General features: G+C 36.2%; 1 protein-coding gene across 7 annotated transcripts in view; it reads left to right on the top strand.

The window, feature by feature from the left end:
• Pde11 (Phosphodiesterase 11) overlaps positions 1-15,943 on the top strand; it is a 23,355-nt gene continuing 7,412 nt past the window's right edge. For 3 of the 7 annotated variants that reach the window (XM_089848054.1, XM_089848055.1, XM_089848058.1), the window contains exons 1-4: positions 1-141; positions 9,384-9,965; positions 10,017-10,381; positions 15,694-15,855. In XM_089848054.1, coding sequence (XP_089704180.1) covers positions 135-141; positions 9,384-9,965; positions 10,017-10,381; positions 15,694-15,855 — 1,116 coding nt within the window. In that variant the 5' untranslated portion in view covers positions 1-134. Of the gene's footprint in view, positions 142-5,234; positions 5,653-9,383; positions 9,966-10,016; positions 10,382-15,693; positions 15,856-15,943 lie in introns of those variants that run through there. The other 4 variants (XM_089848056.1, XM_089848059.1, XM_089848057.1 and 1 more) reach the window with 3 other exon arrangements.

Consider the following 15,943-nt stretch of genomic DNA (forward strand, 5'->3'; position numbering starts at 1 on the left):
TTAAACATTAGGGGAAAGAAAAACAGAGTGTAAGGATCGACAGACTCTATCTTTTAGACAACTAGTTTTCATCCGCGTCTCATCCGATCCAGTTATCTTCAATACTCTCTATCTCAACAGACTACGCGCCTTTAATGCGCCGTAAGTAATAACAATTTTAATTTCGTTGGTTATGCACTGCGAATGAAATAAGAATATTACAGGAGTCATATACTTCTAGTTTATTTACTTCTGGTTTACCAGAACTAGAATTAAATAGGTCTAATACTATTCTAAACTCTTTACGGTTACTTTAATAGATTTAATACACGTAAATATTGGACAATTTACGAGGTGTTATACTTCCTCATTTTATTATATACTTTTAGGTTATTTACTTTTGCTATTTTCTAAACTAGTGACACTTATAGTTATTGTCCCATAGCTGCATAGTCAATAACTGGGGGTCGGTTTTCTGTGGAACAGGTGCTTTTTTGGGGGACAGGGTTTCGAACTTTCGATCCCAAGCTTCTATAGTTGTAAACACTAAACAGGTGTTTAACGTAAAGTTTTGTATGAATGTAGGCTGCATACATCGATTATAATATTTTAATCTGAAAAAAAAATTATATATGCATTAAATTATACTTAGAACGAATCTTTTCGTAACTTTGTTCATTTTCAACCGATTTTGACCGAATTTGTCTCATTTTGAAGCTGAGAATGTTAGCTACGCGATAGTGAAAAGAATATAAGATATTAGCAACCTTGAAAGGGTTTATTTTATATTGAAATTATACGGGTATTTATAACTATATCATTCTTATGATAGCGAGGCTATGTCCAATTGGTAATGATAAGGTATATTTTTATATATCGTTAATATAACCCCGCCCATTTCTCGCGGATGGTTTAATAGCTCTGGTGCAACTAAACTTATAGCATCCTATTTAATGTTCAATCTAAGAAAATCGCCCATTTCATTGAAGAAACCCGAAATTAAACGTGGGAGGTACCCAAAACATTTTCGAGCAATTACTGATGGCTTTTAAACGCGTTTAAAGAATCAAGGGGTCAAACAGTTTCAGATATTTTTGAACAAAAGTATATAGATATAAAAACGAAAAGTACTCTTCTTTGAAACTTTCTCGCGCCGTGTAATATGAGATCATGCAGAATAGTGTCGACCCCCACCCCTCGGCGTATGATTACTTTCCCGACCGTGGCACAGGGAAAAAGCGGTGAATAGGCTCGTAAATTTTGGACCGCCAGCATCATGTACTACTTTCAATAAACCTACGACGTCAAGAAGCTCTTCCCTGATTGGTTAGTTCCTGCAGGCGGTTGAGCGGAGGGTAATTTGCTTCTCAGTTTACACGTAGTCTACAACCAAAGCCAAGGAATTGTTAATGAAGTGTACTTTATTGTTTTTATATCTATCTATACACTTTTGATATAACGCACGTTAAAAATACGAAGTTGATAAATAAATATTGGAACCAAAACCCATGAATCTTGCAATAATGTTGGAAAGTATTCAACCCCTCTATTAAATTTATTTCAGAGTCCTCTATAGCTCAGTAAGAAAATTAAACGATTTTTGGTACTTGGCCCAGCACCTCCGCCCCAAAAATAGGAAATAACTGGAAACTTTTCTCGCTACCGAATCGAATGATTTAAAAGTATTTTCAATTAAATGTTTAGCTTATCTATTTAGGTAGGCGTGAATAAGGCCCTGAATTTTGCCAGCAAACTTATACCTGTATAATTGATTGAAATTTAACTGCCCGTGAAATACGTTGTTTTATCACGCGAAAAATATCCCACCGTGAAATTCTCACTAAATCATTTTGAACTTTTACACATTTTTATTAACGTTATCTTCGTACTTTTATTGATGCGCACGATTTGAGAAACACTACGTTTAATCAAGAAGCGATATCTAGTTTACTAGGGAGAAGGTATAAGATACCTAAGTATTCGCGCGCCATAGTCCCAGTCCCCCTTTCAAAATACAAGGAGGGACGTAAAAGGAGGTCGGGCTATTTCGCCTCTCCTCAGTCGAAAAATATGACTGTAATTTTCGTCATTCGCGTCGCGCTGACGTGAGTTTTCAAGAACCAATGAGATGCTGGTTGTAATTTAGAGGCGGGGATTAACTCCGGATGTCTACGTTTGGACTGGAGATAAAGCTAGAAATGTGGCGAATTTATACCTTCTCCCTAATAAACTAGATATCGCTTCTTGGTTTAATTTTATGTCTTAGGATAAAAATACCCGTGTTTTCCATTTAGGGTTTAAACATGACTTTAAGTTAAGATTGCTTTTAGGAGATATTATATTAAGACTTTGAAAGCTTTTGCGCGATAAGAGATTTTACTTAGAGCCCAGAATCGTATCGCAGCTCAATATAATCGGGTGTCGGACACTCTCCGTAATTTTTTTTTTCTTTCAATTTTTAAATTGAAAATGTCTGATTGTGGACACACCCCACACCTAATAAGGCGAGTTGTGAACATTACAGTGTTTTACGGATGACCCCCTAATTAAATCTAGCAATCATTGTGTGTTCAATTTCCTACTTAAATTTAAGGGGTCATCCTTAAAACACTCCAACATTCGTAACTCGCGTTAGGGGTTGCACTTCCCTTCTGGGGAAAAAACATTTTCGACTCAAAATTTATGAATTCGCTTAATCAAAGTATCCATCCCCTCTATTAGGATATTTGACATCAAACTTGTAACACAAAACAAAATCTAACTAAAAAAAAATCCATCAAAATTGTTTTAGACAAGAATTTAGTTCAAGTCAGAATTTCTATCATGAAGGTACGTTGATGGATTTTATAGTATACAATCAAACTAACACCTGCTTGCGTATGTCGCGTACATACCTTTACCCCCTACATCTACCTGTATGTTACCCGAGAGTCACGTGACTCTTTTCAATTTAACAATAACAGCTGAATAAGTAATCGTCGTTATTAAAACAATGTTGAAACCTCTTTTAATTAATATAAGGGATATTGATTGCGGTTTCAAAATACGGGGAACCCGCGTGCATGGAGTGTTTGATAATTTGAGGTTGAAGTATTCATTAGTAACCCGGCGCTTATCATCTTTTTAGCGCGCTAATTAATTATTTAATTAAATAATCAATATTCATACAACCTCAATTCGTTGGTTGTGTCAATAATATTCGACTTGTAGTCATTTAGCGGCTTAGTTTCATTCCCGGACTTAATTTTATAATACAGAACGCTTTTTCTTTTCAATGATAACTAAGCCACTCAAATGATATGTCCTTATTCTGGTAAATATTTCAATTGGGGTTGAATTTATTTACACAACTTAGGCAATATCAAACAGAGCCTGGTTTCAAATTTCGGATGTAGAGTCATCTGTTGTTGAGCACCTTGTAGGCTTAAGATGGAACCAGGGATAGATTTAGTTTTAGAAGTAGGAATGGAGAACGGTTAGTATTTACTTCATTCCGACTCATAGACCACCCAGTATAGAGCCCCTCCCTCCAACGCGTAACGAAAAGTTTAAATTATCTTATTGGCTAATTTAAACTACGTTTTGATGACGTTGTTGATGGGGACGGCAAAAAATAAATACGTAATTCCTTTTTACCTCTGTCGCTACGCCCTCCTCTTCTTTCAAACCCCCCCCCCCGTGCCGGGGAAGGGGGTCTGGGCCTTTGACGCGCGCCCAGATTACTCTGTTCTCCATTCCTACTTCCCAAATTAAATCTATCCCTGATGTAACATTATTAGGGTATGTGGGCTACAAAGACGTAAGGCCTCTATTCAGTAATAATAAAGATAATTAAAAGTATCAAAATTATATAAAACCATTAATACTTCCTATTATTATAAATTAACAAACTTTTACTTCATCAATGATAAATTTTAAGATTTTTATCTCGTATTTTAATTTATTACAAATCCTCTATATAAAAAATACAATTAAGATATCGTTTAATTAGGCTCAGTATTTTCTTCCTTAAAGATGAACGGACTTTAATTAATCATTAAATTTTTATATTTAAAAATTTTACTGGATTTTTTTTTTTGGGATTAATTTGAAAAATTGTCCCCTCTCAAAAATTCGATTGCAAAATTATACGAAGAACATTTATTTTAATTTCCTTTTTTTTTTAGCTAATGGGATTTTTAAATTTTTGGTGGTTCCTTTCGAAAATAATATTATAAAAAAAAGAATATATAACAATTTTAAAGGGAAAGGTTCAAATTATTTATTGGAAGTGGTTTATAAGTATAAGTTCCAAAAAAGGGGGAGGGGTAATTATAGTGGCGAAGTACAGGGAGTGGGATCAATGGTTCTATAGGAAATTTTTACATATAATTGTCCCACAGTACTTGGTGCTAAAACTACCCTTTTTGGAACACCCTGTATATTTCGTGATACTATCACTTTAAAATGTTTGCGACGAACTAACAAACGAGTTTTTTATACGATCTCGAACCTCGTTCTATTAAGTTTGAAAAGACAATTAGCGGTTTTGATTGGATGCTCTTTAGAGTTTTTAAATTTTTTTGGTTTTCTTTTAATATTTTAAACAAATTAATATATTCTAGTTTATATTAAGGTTCAAAGTGGGTTTGCGTGTGCCTTGGGATAAACTAATTAAAGAACGTAATCAATGCGAGCATGGTTGCTATGGTTACCGTCTCTTTCATCTTCATCTCTGCTAGAGCTCTTTTCATCTTGAGCTTCCTCCCATTGTTTTAAGGGTATATACTATTTTTAGAGAGCCCTACTTCCGATTTATTTCATTTATTTTGGGATGTCACGTTTTAATCTAGGGCTTATAAATTGTCGTAACCTGAGAAGGCACTGAAGTTGGGTTGCCTTCTTTTGCCAAACATTTTTGAATAATTGAACTTTATAACTAATCTGTTTATTCGTGGTTTTTCCAAAAATATTTACATTATTTATTTGAAAATTAAATTAAAAAACCACGCGCTCTAACGCTCTTTAAAAGCAGGCGTAATTTTAATTAGCATAATTAATATGTTGCAAAAAGATAAAATTCCACTTTATTTCCGGTTGCTTTTAATTTCTAGATGGCGTTAATGTCCTTACGCCGGTGCCATAAATTTCCGTCTATTGTGTTTGTATAAGCCTAATTAATACAGGGATATTAGAGAAAAGAGAAAGAGAAGCTAGATACTCGCTTTGAATTCCCGCCGTCGTAGTTTCGCGCGCGTTAACACACTGAAACTAGAAAGTTTTCACGAGGAAAAAAAATTAAAAAGTAAATTTTGTTCGTCAGCTTACGAGGCGGAAAAATCGCGGTTTTCGTTTGCGCTCCTCGGTTTTTCTTAATTTAATGTGGAAATTAAGCCTTTAAATTAATGTTAATTAGAGTAATATTTAGTTTAAGTCTCATTTTATCGTAATTAGCCTCAATTTTAGCCGAAATCAGTTCGGGATTTTCGCGCGATCGAGAATTATAACGGAGCGTGTTTTCATAAAGACCAAGGCTTAACTCGGTTTATATCAAAACACATTCATAATGGATAGCTGAAACATCGTGTGCTTTTTTCTTTTTAAATCCGGGTGTGTTAATAAATATTTCCGAACACATAATTATGTTCACTACGATTACACGTTGAGGAAGACCCGGATTTCGGAAACATATATGTAAGCGAACGCAACAATGTGTTTTTTATGTTTTTCAAATTGATTTTGCATGTGCTCATGTGTGCATGAACCGGATGTTTCTGGGAGAACAGGTGTGTGTTATGATTATAGTAAGAATGTGGTTAGTGAATAATGGTTAGAATGTATTATGTTTCGAAATGAAATGTAAATAGACTAAAATTTTCGATTTTAATGTAAAATATTTTTAAAAGTAGGCCAAAATTCGGTACCGTTTTAAAACTGAATACTTTAAAATAGACCAAAATTTCGCCTTTAAAGTTGATATGTCTAGAAATCCACCGATAATTTCTCGCAGTTAGATAAAAAAATGAAAATTCTTTGGTCTTTCCTTTAACCAATTTTCGCGAGACCTCTCCTTTAAGAAACTTAACGCGAGACTTGTCCTTTAACAAATTCAAGGGTATATCTTTCACAAATAGAGCGATGGGCCTAAATTCCCCAAAAATTAACTCATTTTAAACGACTTAAAACCAAGTTAATTGAGTAATTATTTGCCGATTCAGTAACTAAAGTTCATTTGGGCTAATATCCGTAAAAATATGTTAATTTCCTCCATGGTTTTTAGATTGAAGCTTTTTCATAGACATTTTTTTTTTGAAACACAAAACTGGTATAATTCATAAATAATTCATGAATCATGAAATAATTCAATTTAATCGTTATAGGTCTAATATATTTTTGATTCCTTCGTTTTTTAACTAAGACCGGTGGTTTTTAATTTATTATTGTTTTCCATAAAGCATGTTTTGTAAACTAAACCCGTTTCTAGGGGGGGGGGAAGGGGTACTCCATAAAGATCGTATGTTGTACATTTAAATAACCTATTTTGCATAAAATCCGAAAATTTATTTCAAATTTATTGCTATGAGTTTTGAATAATTTGAGATCATAGAGAGATAATATTTTGAACGGTCTAGGAGTAGCAGCTTCGATTAGTCGGCTACTATCAAAAGATTATACGTTCGGAGGGGTCGGATAATTTATCAGGAATAGATAAAGATAATGAGAATCATTGTGCCTCCTTATCTCTACGCGGGTTTTGTGAGCTGGGCCTTAGAACTTACTATCCATCACGCCTCATAATTCTGATGGCGTCTTTCTAACTGCGATTTCATTGGTTGTTAGCAGCGCGAGTTCTTAGGCCCAGCGATATAGATTATACGCGAGGTAAAATTCGTCATACATGATGATTAGTCTTGCTCTTCCCACAAAATCCGCTTAGAAAATGGGTAGACGATGGTTCTAGTAGCCGTATGTATTCCCGATATGAAATCGTTGTTAGACCCGAGGGGTCGGTCATTCATGAAATCCCGTACACTACCCGCGAAATCCAACATAAGAAATCCGAAATCAGAAATCCCATAAAAAATCCTAAATCAGCAAAGAAATCATAAAATCAGTAAAAAAATTCACAAAATCAACAAATAATAGCACAATATCAGTAAAGAAATCGCGAAATCCATTACAAAATTCACAAAATCCAAAATCAAAAGAAATCACAAAATCCGACAAAATTACGGGAAAAATTTCAAAATCAAGGGAAATATCCCAGAATCCCTCGAAATCACGGGAAATATCCCAGAATCCCTCGAAATCACGGGAAATATCCCAAAATCCCTCGAAATCACGGGAAAAATCGCAAAATCCGATGAAATCACGAATTTTGAAATCAAACCTAATCCGAAGAAATAAAATTGGATTTCGAAATCTCGTAGACTTTTTAAAAAACGTCCGACCCCTCGGTTAGACCTCTTGCGAGTGTGTGTACGCCGATAGAGGGAATTGTGGGTATTAAACGAGGGCGTGATTTGGTTTTAGGATTATACCGTCATAGTGTCTCTGTACGCCTGGATAATCGGGTCAGTAATCCTTCTGATAAATCTTATGTTATTACGAATATGAACTGTCATTTATATGGCGCGACCTTTCAACGTGCCAACTCACAGTGAGTTAGACAATTCCATCAACTTAGTCTTTGAGCAGCGTGTTATTTATTTATTCATCCAAAGAAGCCGCTAAACGCGTATACTATTAAAATATTTGCAATTAAAATCCATTTTTTTTTGTTGCAAGAAACGAGGTCGATAAATTCAAGTATATATCAAATTGCAGAGCTCTCTTACGTATTTGCGGGAATAATATCTCTTAACCGGAATGCATACAGCCAATAGGAATCATATCTCTCATTAATCTCTACGCGGGTTTTGTGGGCCGGGCTTGAGAACTTACTATGCGTTAACGCCGGTCTCATAATTCTGATGGCGTCTTTCTAACTATGGGCACTGTTTATTGGAGGCAAACCCGTGACGTTACCCCCCTTCAACTGAAATAGCTCTGTAGGTAAATATATAAAGTAGGAGGAGCTAATTGAAAAATGTAACAAATCGTCACGAGTGACGTTTCTAGTCTGGAGAAATGACGATTTCTTATTTTTCAACAAGTTCAGGCTCAGAAAGACCAAATATTTTGACAGGGTTCATACACGACCGGAAAATCTGGAAAAGTCAGGGAAATTGAAAATGGACCTAAAAGATCAGGGAAATGTCAGGGAAAAATATATTGGAGGGAAATTTAAAGTCTGGATAACAGTATAAGGGTGACCAGAAAGTGTGTTGTCTGAGATTTGACCAGAGCCCCAAATTCGCGGAGCTCGCGATTGGTTTTCATATATGTTCACCATGTACGTTATTGCAAATGTTCAGGGAATTTTGTGGAATTTAGTCAGGGAAAAACCTGGAAAAATCAGAGAATTTTATTCCAAAAATTTTGTACGAACCATGTTACAAAATCCGCCTAAAAATACGTTGAGAAAAATGACTACGAAATGATTCCTATTAGCTGTATGCATTCCTGCTCTTAATAATGTATTTTTTTCGGGACTAAGGAACCTCCCATGCCATTAAGGAAAGCCCCCTCGGGTTGATTTCTTAAACCATATTGTCCTCTGAGTCATTTAAAAAGACCTCCCAAAATTTTGACGGTAAATTTTATAATAATATTATAAGGAATAGAAAATTCCGTAAATAATTTTTTTTCTTTTTTTTTCTGTCTTCGGGATTCTTCCGAAGATCTATTTTTAAAATGTACTTAATTTAATTGCGAGAGTGGTGGGTGTAAGAGGTCGATTGTGAAATTCCTAAATAACAAAACGTTGTCCAGGTGGCCCCTTTTTTCAACTACCCCCCCCCCATTTCCCAAACTTTGCGTAGGCGTTCAACTGTATCAGGACTACATACCGGTACTAGGAATCATTATGTATGATCAATTTTATCTTACGAAGATCTCGTGTTGCTACCAACCAATGAAATCACAGTTAGAAAGACGTCAGAAGGATAGTACTCAATTCCCGCCCACAAAGGCCGTATAGAAAATGACACGAGATGATTATTATTATTATTATTAGTATGCATTCCAGACTGTATGGATAGTTGGCTTTATGACCGAAAGATTAAATTTATCGCTTGGGTTCTTTAATTATTAAATCAAGATACGGGTAAGGAATCGGTTAAACATCTGTCACATTTTGATTAAAATATTATGTAGTATAGTGGTCCGAGGGGGGTTATCACTATGTCCGCGGAATCGGTACTATTATCGTCTATCATTGACGTTGATGTCGTATTGGCGAGCCCCTCGGTTACGTAATCTAGCGAGGTGTTTTAGGGATGGCTTGACATTGAGAGCGGAAATGGTAATATTTTCTCTGTCAGGTTTGCGTGTTCGAGGGTCGTGTGGCAAGCTGGAAGCTGAGCGAGAATCGGGTCCCTCGTCGTCGGTGCTGTGGCGCCCCCTATGGCAACCGGGGTGGCACCCGCGAGGCGGTTCCTCTATATTTGAACAATTACCGTCCATGGCTGGGCTTCAAGAGGATAACGATCAAGAAGGACCACCGAGACACCAACCCAACTCGGGTTACGGCGCTTTCAATCAGTACTTGGAACCTCCCGACCCGGCTGACCGACAGGAGTACGAGAGAATCGAGTCCTGGCTAGATGACCACCCTTATTTCGTTCACGATTATTTCGTCCGCAAGGCCCCGAGACAAGTGGTCGATTCTTGGCTTCTAGCTCATTCCGTGCCCCAAAGCGGGGTCCTGCACGATCCAGTCGCTTCCCCAACTAGTTCCGGTTCAAAACCGGGGTCCGGTGCCACGACCCCGGTTCGAAAGATATCCGCTCACGAGTTCGAAAGAGGCGGATTACTCCGACCCATCGTTACCACCGTCGATGGAACACCGACGTTTTTATCTCTGCCTTTGTTACCTTCCGAAGGCGCTACCTCACCCGGTTCCGGTAAGTAGCGGGGCGACAACCGACACGGTGTCTGACAATCCCCGACTTTAGTTGGTCAATCAACAGGTTTCCGACCGTCGCGTAAAAGTCGACAAGAGCTAAAATCCCTGAATGAACTCGAGTTGATCTTCGAGTTGGTCAAGGACATTTGTAACGATCTGGATGTCAGGAGTTTGTGTCACAAGATTCTCCAGAATGTCAGTATTTTGACCAACGCCGACCGATGTTCCCTGTTCCTGGTCCAAGGAGACAAAGCTTCCAAAAGGTACTTGGTCAGCCAACTCTTTGACGTATCCGTTAATTCCACCATGGAACAAATGGTCGAGAAAGAGGAGATTAGAATACCTTGGGGAACAGGGATACTGGGATACGTTGCCGAGTTTGGCAAGTCCGTCAATATCGCCGATTGCTATAAGGTAAGAACTTGCCATTTTCGTTTTTTACGCCGTTGGAAATTGAGTATGATTAAAAATAGGCCAAAAATTACTGATTTAAAATTGAATATATTTAAAAATAGACCAAACATTTACGGGTTTAAAATTGAATATATTTTAAAAAAGGCCAAAAATTACTGGTTTAAAATTGAACATATTTTAAAATAGGCCAAAAATTACTGGTTTAAAATTGAATATATTTTAAAATTGGCCAAAAATTACTGTTTTAAAATTGAATATATTTACAAATAGGCCAAAAATTACTGTTTTAAAATTGAATATATTTACAAATAGGCCAAAAATTACTGGTTTAAAATTGAATATATTTTAAAATAGACCAAAAATTGGGCAAAATTTCGGGGGATATATAATAAATGGGCGAAGAAAACTCGCGACTCAAAATTCATGGTAGCCACGAAATAATTCATCTAGAGTGGCTAAATTAAGTTTCAACACGTTGTTTACCAGATAGGAAAGCGGCTTCCATTAGAGCTAATGTATCACGTGGTGTTTTAAGCCTACTTAAATACAATCGTTATCCTACGATAAGGGATTAAAATTAAGCAGAGCGGAAAGTAAAACTCTAGAACGGATATCCAGGCGGAAAAGGGGAACTAGCGCTCAAATATCAGATTGGAGGAAACTGTTTCCTTAATTGCCTTATCGACAAGCGTGCCATTAGCTTTCAACTCGAAATTTTAATCTTCCATAAACGTTGAAGCCCTCGAAAATCCGAACGTTAAGACAACGTTACGTTCAATAATTATAGACGCGTACGTCTATTATGAATTCAACTTGATTGGCTTCTTTAGATATATTTTGCATCTCGTATGGTGTTTAGAGAAAATATTTGGGGACTAAAATTTAACCTTTGACATTTGTTATTCGTTTTTTAAATCTCCGAGTGATGATGACGTCACGGAGAGGTATTACAATGGACGTGGCTGAATGTGTGTGTGTTCGCAGAAAGCAATTTTTGGTTACGAGAAATGTCTAGCCTCCTAATGGCAGGGCGTCCACCAAAGGTTCACATTGTTTCTTATCATTTATTGTGAATCAATCGCCTTATATACCCTAAATTTCCAAAAATTCTTAAAAGAGACATACGCTTGAATTCAAATAATCAACAATAGCTATGCTTAAAATGATTTTAGGAATAAAGTTTCTTAAAACGATTTAACTAGAATTAAGGCAAATTACTGACGATTAAAATATTTAATATGAATTATATTTATTTATTATTTAAGAAAAACCTCTTAATTGCGTCTCGACTCGGAGAGGCTTTATTTTGCTTTCCCAACTTGTTTTTATATAAGATGTTAGCTTTTTTAGCGTATCTTCCAGTTTGCTTCAATAAATTTTTGAGTTTTCGCGTAGGTTGAGTGAAAAATTGCGACGCAGTGACAGATTCCTAAACACTGTATCCTTTAAAAGGTCAAAGTTGAAAACGGTTCTACACAATCAATTTTAAAAAATAGAAAACAAACTAGGTTTCAATGAACTAGAAGTAAATAAACCCTAGTTATTAAATCACGAAGAAACTAAATAATAAATAATTATACAGGGTGTCCGTTCCAAAAAGGGAGGCTAATTATAGGACGTATAGTAGGATATTTATCAATGGGCAATCAATCATTTGAGTCTAAAATGTTCTATACTTATATCCCCATTTTTCCCCCCACAAGGGACAGACACCCCTTGAAGGAATTTTCAGACGCTACAACTTTTTGACTCATTTAAAAACTGACCAATTTTTGTTGACTCAAATTTTTGACCCATATAGTTGAGTCAAAAGTTGTAGCGTCTGAAAAGCCCTTAATACGAGTTACGAGCGTTGGAGTGCGAGTGTTTTACGGATGACCCCTTTAAATTTAACTAAGAACACCCTGTATCACCGCATCACTAAGTTTTATTAACTTTAGAGTTAATCTACTTTCGATTTTGGTTATATAATTCTATGCGGAACAGGTTTATGTAACAGAATCAATCTATTTGAACGTCATAACGTTTTTGAGAAGTTTTACAAAATACGCCGAGATGAGTTTAACTTATATATCAGAACTCCTTACCTTTTTTTAAATTCCAAAAATGGCTTGATTTATGGTTTACAACTTGGCACGTATAGCTACAATTTTAAATTGTTAAACTGTATCTAAATAACTGACAGGATTTTCATTTCGTGATGAAGTTAGATAACAAACGCAACCCTTGTGAAGAACATTTTCGACTCAAAATTGATGATTTCCCATAGAACCATCCCACTGTATAATTGGGAAGAACACCCTGTATAACTTGGATACGATACCACGTGATTTTTGCCTATCCGGGTGAGGATGACGTCACAGAGAGGTATTACACTGGACGTGTCTGTGTGTCTGTCTGTCACCGCGTTCGCGAATGGCAAATCGGAACAAATGTGTTCGCGGCGGCTACGAGAAACGTCTAGCCGACCAATGGCAGGGCTTCCACCAAAGGTTCACTCAATTGCTAGTTTTCTTATCATTTATTGTGAATCAATCACCTTATATACCCTAAATTTCCAAAAATTGCTAAAGAGGCATACGCTTGAATTTCAACGTCAACAATAGCTATGTTTAAAACGATTTTAGGAATAACGTTTCTTAAAACGATTTAACTAACATTAAGGTAAATTACTGACGATTAAAATAATTAATATCAATTATATTTATTCAATTATTTAAGAAAAACGTCTTAATTGCCATTGCGTCTCGATCTACTCGGAGAGGTTTATTTTGGTTTCCCAACTTGTTATTTTAGGCTTAGCAACAGTTTGAAAAACTAAAAGAGTAGGAATTTGTAATGGGATCCAGAGAAAAACGTTGCTTCTTTTCGCATTCCAACGCATCTTTTAATTATCTAAATGACTTTTCTTTTTACCCCAATAGTTTATTCCCTCCCCCTCTCCCCTCCCCCTTAGGGTGGTAATTGGTGTTAAGGGAGAGGTTTAATTAGTGGTGTAACCAGCAACAGGCCTTCATTGGTGAGTCCTAACACCATTTAAACGGCACCGCAAAGAAATAATCGTCTCACGATTTAGTTTATACATAATTTCCTCTCTCTCTCTCTTTCTTTCAATCGGAGATATTTAATAATTGCTTGCCTTGAATGAAAATAAGAAAAACAACTTTCGTTTAAAAATTATAATTTATTTTTTAAACGAGGGGTAAAATACTCAATATCAATCAATACACAAAGGAAGGCAACTCGAGTGAGCTGGCATTCGATGTGTTTTACCCCTATTATACAAATCGATAAATTAAAATATTATATTATATTCTAAAGAACCATTCAGTTTAATGATAAGATATGTTCCATAAGTTTGTCACTGGTTACAAACTGGAGTTTGCCATGAAGTTAGTAAGGTAGGTCATAGATTCAGGGTAAAGCGACGCCTGGTGAGGCGCTGCTGTCAAAGGCTTAGTACAGACTAAATAGGAAGATGGATGGATTGCAAAATTAACCACCGAGCGTAGTCATGTAATTCTCGCTTGTCGTTCTCGATCTGCCAAGAAGTGATATCTAGTTTATTAGGGAGAAGGTATAAGATGCCTATAAGTATTCGCGCGCCATAGTCCCAGTCCCCCTTTCAAAATACAAGGGGGGACGTAAATGGAGGCCGGGCTATTTCGCTACACTCTCCTCAGTCGGAAAATATGACTATAATTTTCGTCATTCGCGTCGCCGCGCTAACGTGCGTTTTTAAGAACCAATGAGATGCTGGTTGTAATTTAGAGGCGCCGATTAACTCCGGACCTACTATACGTTTGGACTGGAGATAAAGCTAGTAATGTGGCGAATTTATACCTTCTCCCTAATAAACTAGATATCACTTCTTGATCTGCTGTAAGTCCCTAGCATACTTATGGAAGGAACATATCTTATAAACTAATGGTTTAACCTTTCAAGATTGACTTAACAAGTTTAAAATCTTTTGGAAGGAGTGCCGCCTCCCTTTTGTCCCGGCAGGGGTATTAACCCCCTCCCCCGGCCCCTTTCCCGGGGGGTCAATCGCTGCAATTCGTTTCATTTTTAAAAACTAATTTTTCGGCGCTATTTGATTCTTTTTTTTTCTACTTCCCTCATTTTTTCTCGGGCTAAATTAGATTTTCGCATTTCACGTGTCCTACCTCCCCCTTTCTCCTTCCCCCCTGTTCATTTTTTTTTTTTGAAAGAAGGTTAATTTGAAATTCGTGGTTTGAAAATGATAAAACTCGTTCAATTTCCACACCCGCAAATTCGCAATTTTAACGCCAAAGAGACCAATTTTCGCGTCAATATTTCATTTATGATGAAATAACCATAATTATAATTAAAATGCTTGTTTAGTCAGTTAATTTTAAGTGTTTTTATACATTTATATATCTCCTTTTAAAGGGAGGGTGAAGAGGAAAATCAAGTGATTTTTTATCGATTCTTCTACTAATTATAAAATCAGTCTGTATAGTGAAACATTCAGGAAATACCAGCTTCGAATGATTTCAAAATTCAAATTAGGTTCAGATTTTATGGATAATTTGAAATAAGGACCTCTGACCAATCGCATAACGCCCTGCCTTCTTGTTAACAAAATTTCCGTTGCACGCTCTACATCTTAATTGCGCCACGATTATCACATCGCGAGCAACTTTTATCAAATCTCGTGATAAATTTCATTTGCCATGGAGCACGTGCCACGAGAATTTTGTTAACAAGAAGGCAGGGCGTTACGCGATTGGTCGGAGGTGCTTATTTAAAATTATCCATAAAATATGAACCTAATTTGAATTTTAAAATCATTCGGAGCCGGTATTTCCTGAATATTTCACAATACATGCAGACTGGTCTTATAATTATTATAAGAATCGATAAAAAATCACTTGATTTTCCACTTCACCCTCCCTTTAAAGGGATAATCGTACCTGCGAGTTTTAGAGTTTTATATCTGGCGTGCGCCTTTTAAACTCAGTAGAAATATTTCCAGATAATAAATTATATATTCCAAGACTGCATGGTAATTAAATCAAGTCGTATACTATTGCGTTATTTCAAAAGCCGTATGTAATTGATAGGCATAAATTAACCGCCGTGGCCGCTAATTAGGGGGATGGTCGACCTTAATTAGGGGGTCTGCCAAAACTACGATGACAAATTAGTCGATACCTAATGTTTTTAATTACTACTTTGACAAAAATATTCGCGCGATAATAAAGATGTCAGTAAAAATAAATGGACAAGTAAATGTATATATTTTAAACTGATGTTAGTTGCTTGGTTTTTAATTTTAATAATTATAGGATAGTCGATTTAGCGCGGAAGTTGACTTAAAGACTGGCTACACGACAAAAAGCATGTTATGTATGCCCATATTCGATATTGAAGGAGAGGTCACCGGAGTGGCCCAGGTCATCAATAAAAGTGGGGACCGCGGTGAAGCCTTTGACCTTGCCGACGAAAAGGTATAGGCCCCTTCGCGTTTCGTTATTAAATAAACTAAGATTAAATTAAATTAAATTACGATATATTAACGCTTATTACGTTTTAATT

Source organism: Phalangium opilio, unplaced genomic scaffold (assembly GCF_054372755.1).
Source record: "Phalangium opilio isolate 3A_F unplaced genomic scaffold, DU_Popi_V2 ptg000082l_1, whole genome shotgun sequence".
NCBI classification, from domain to species: domain Eukaryota; kingdom Metazoa; phylum Arthropoda; class Arachnida; order Opiliones; family Phalangiidae; genus Phalangium; species Phalangium opilio.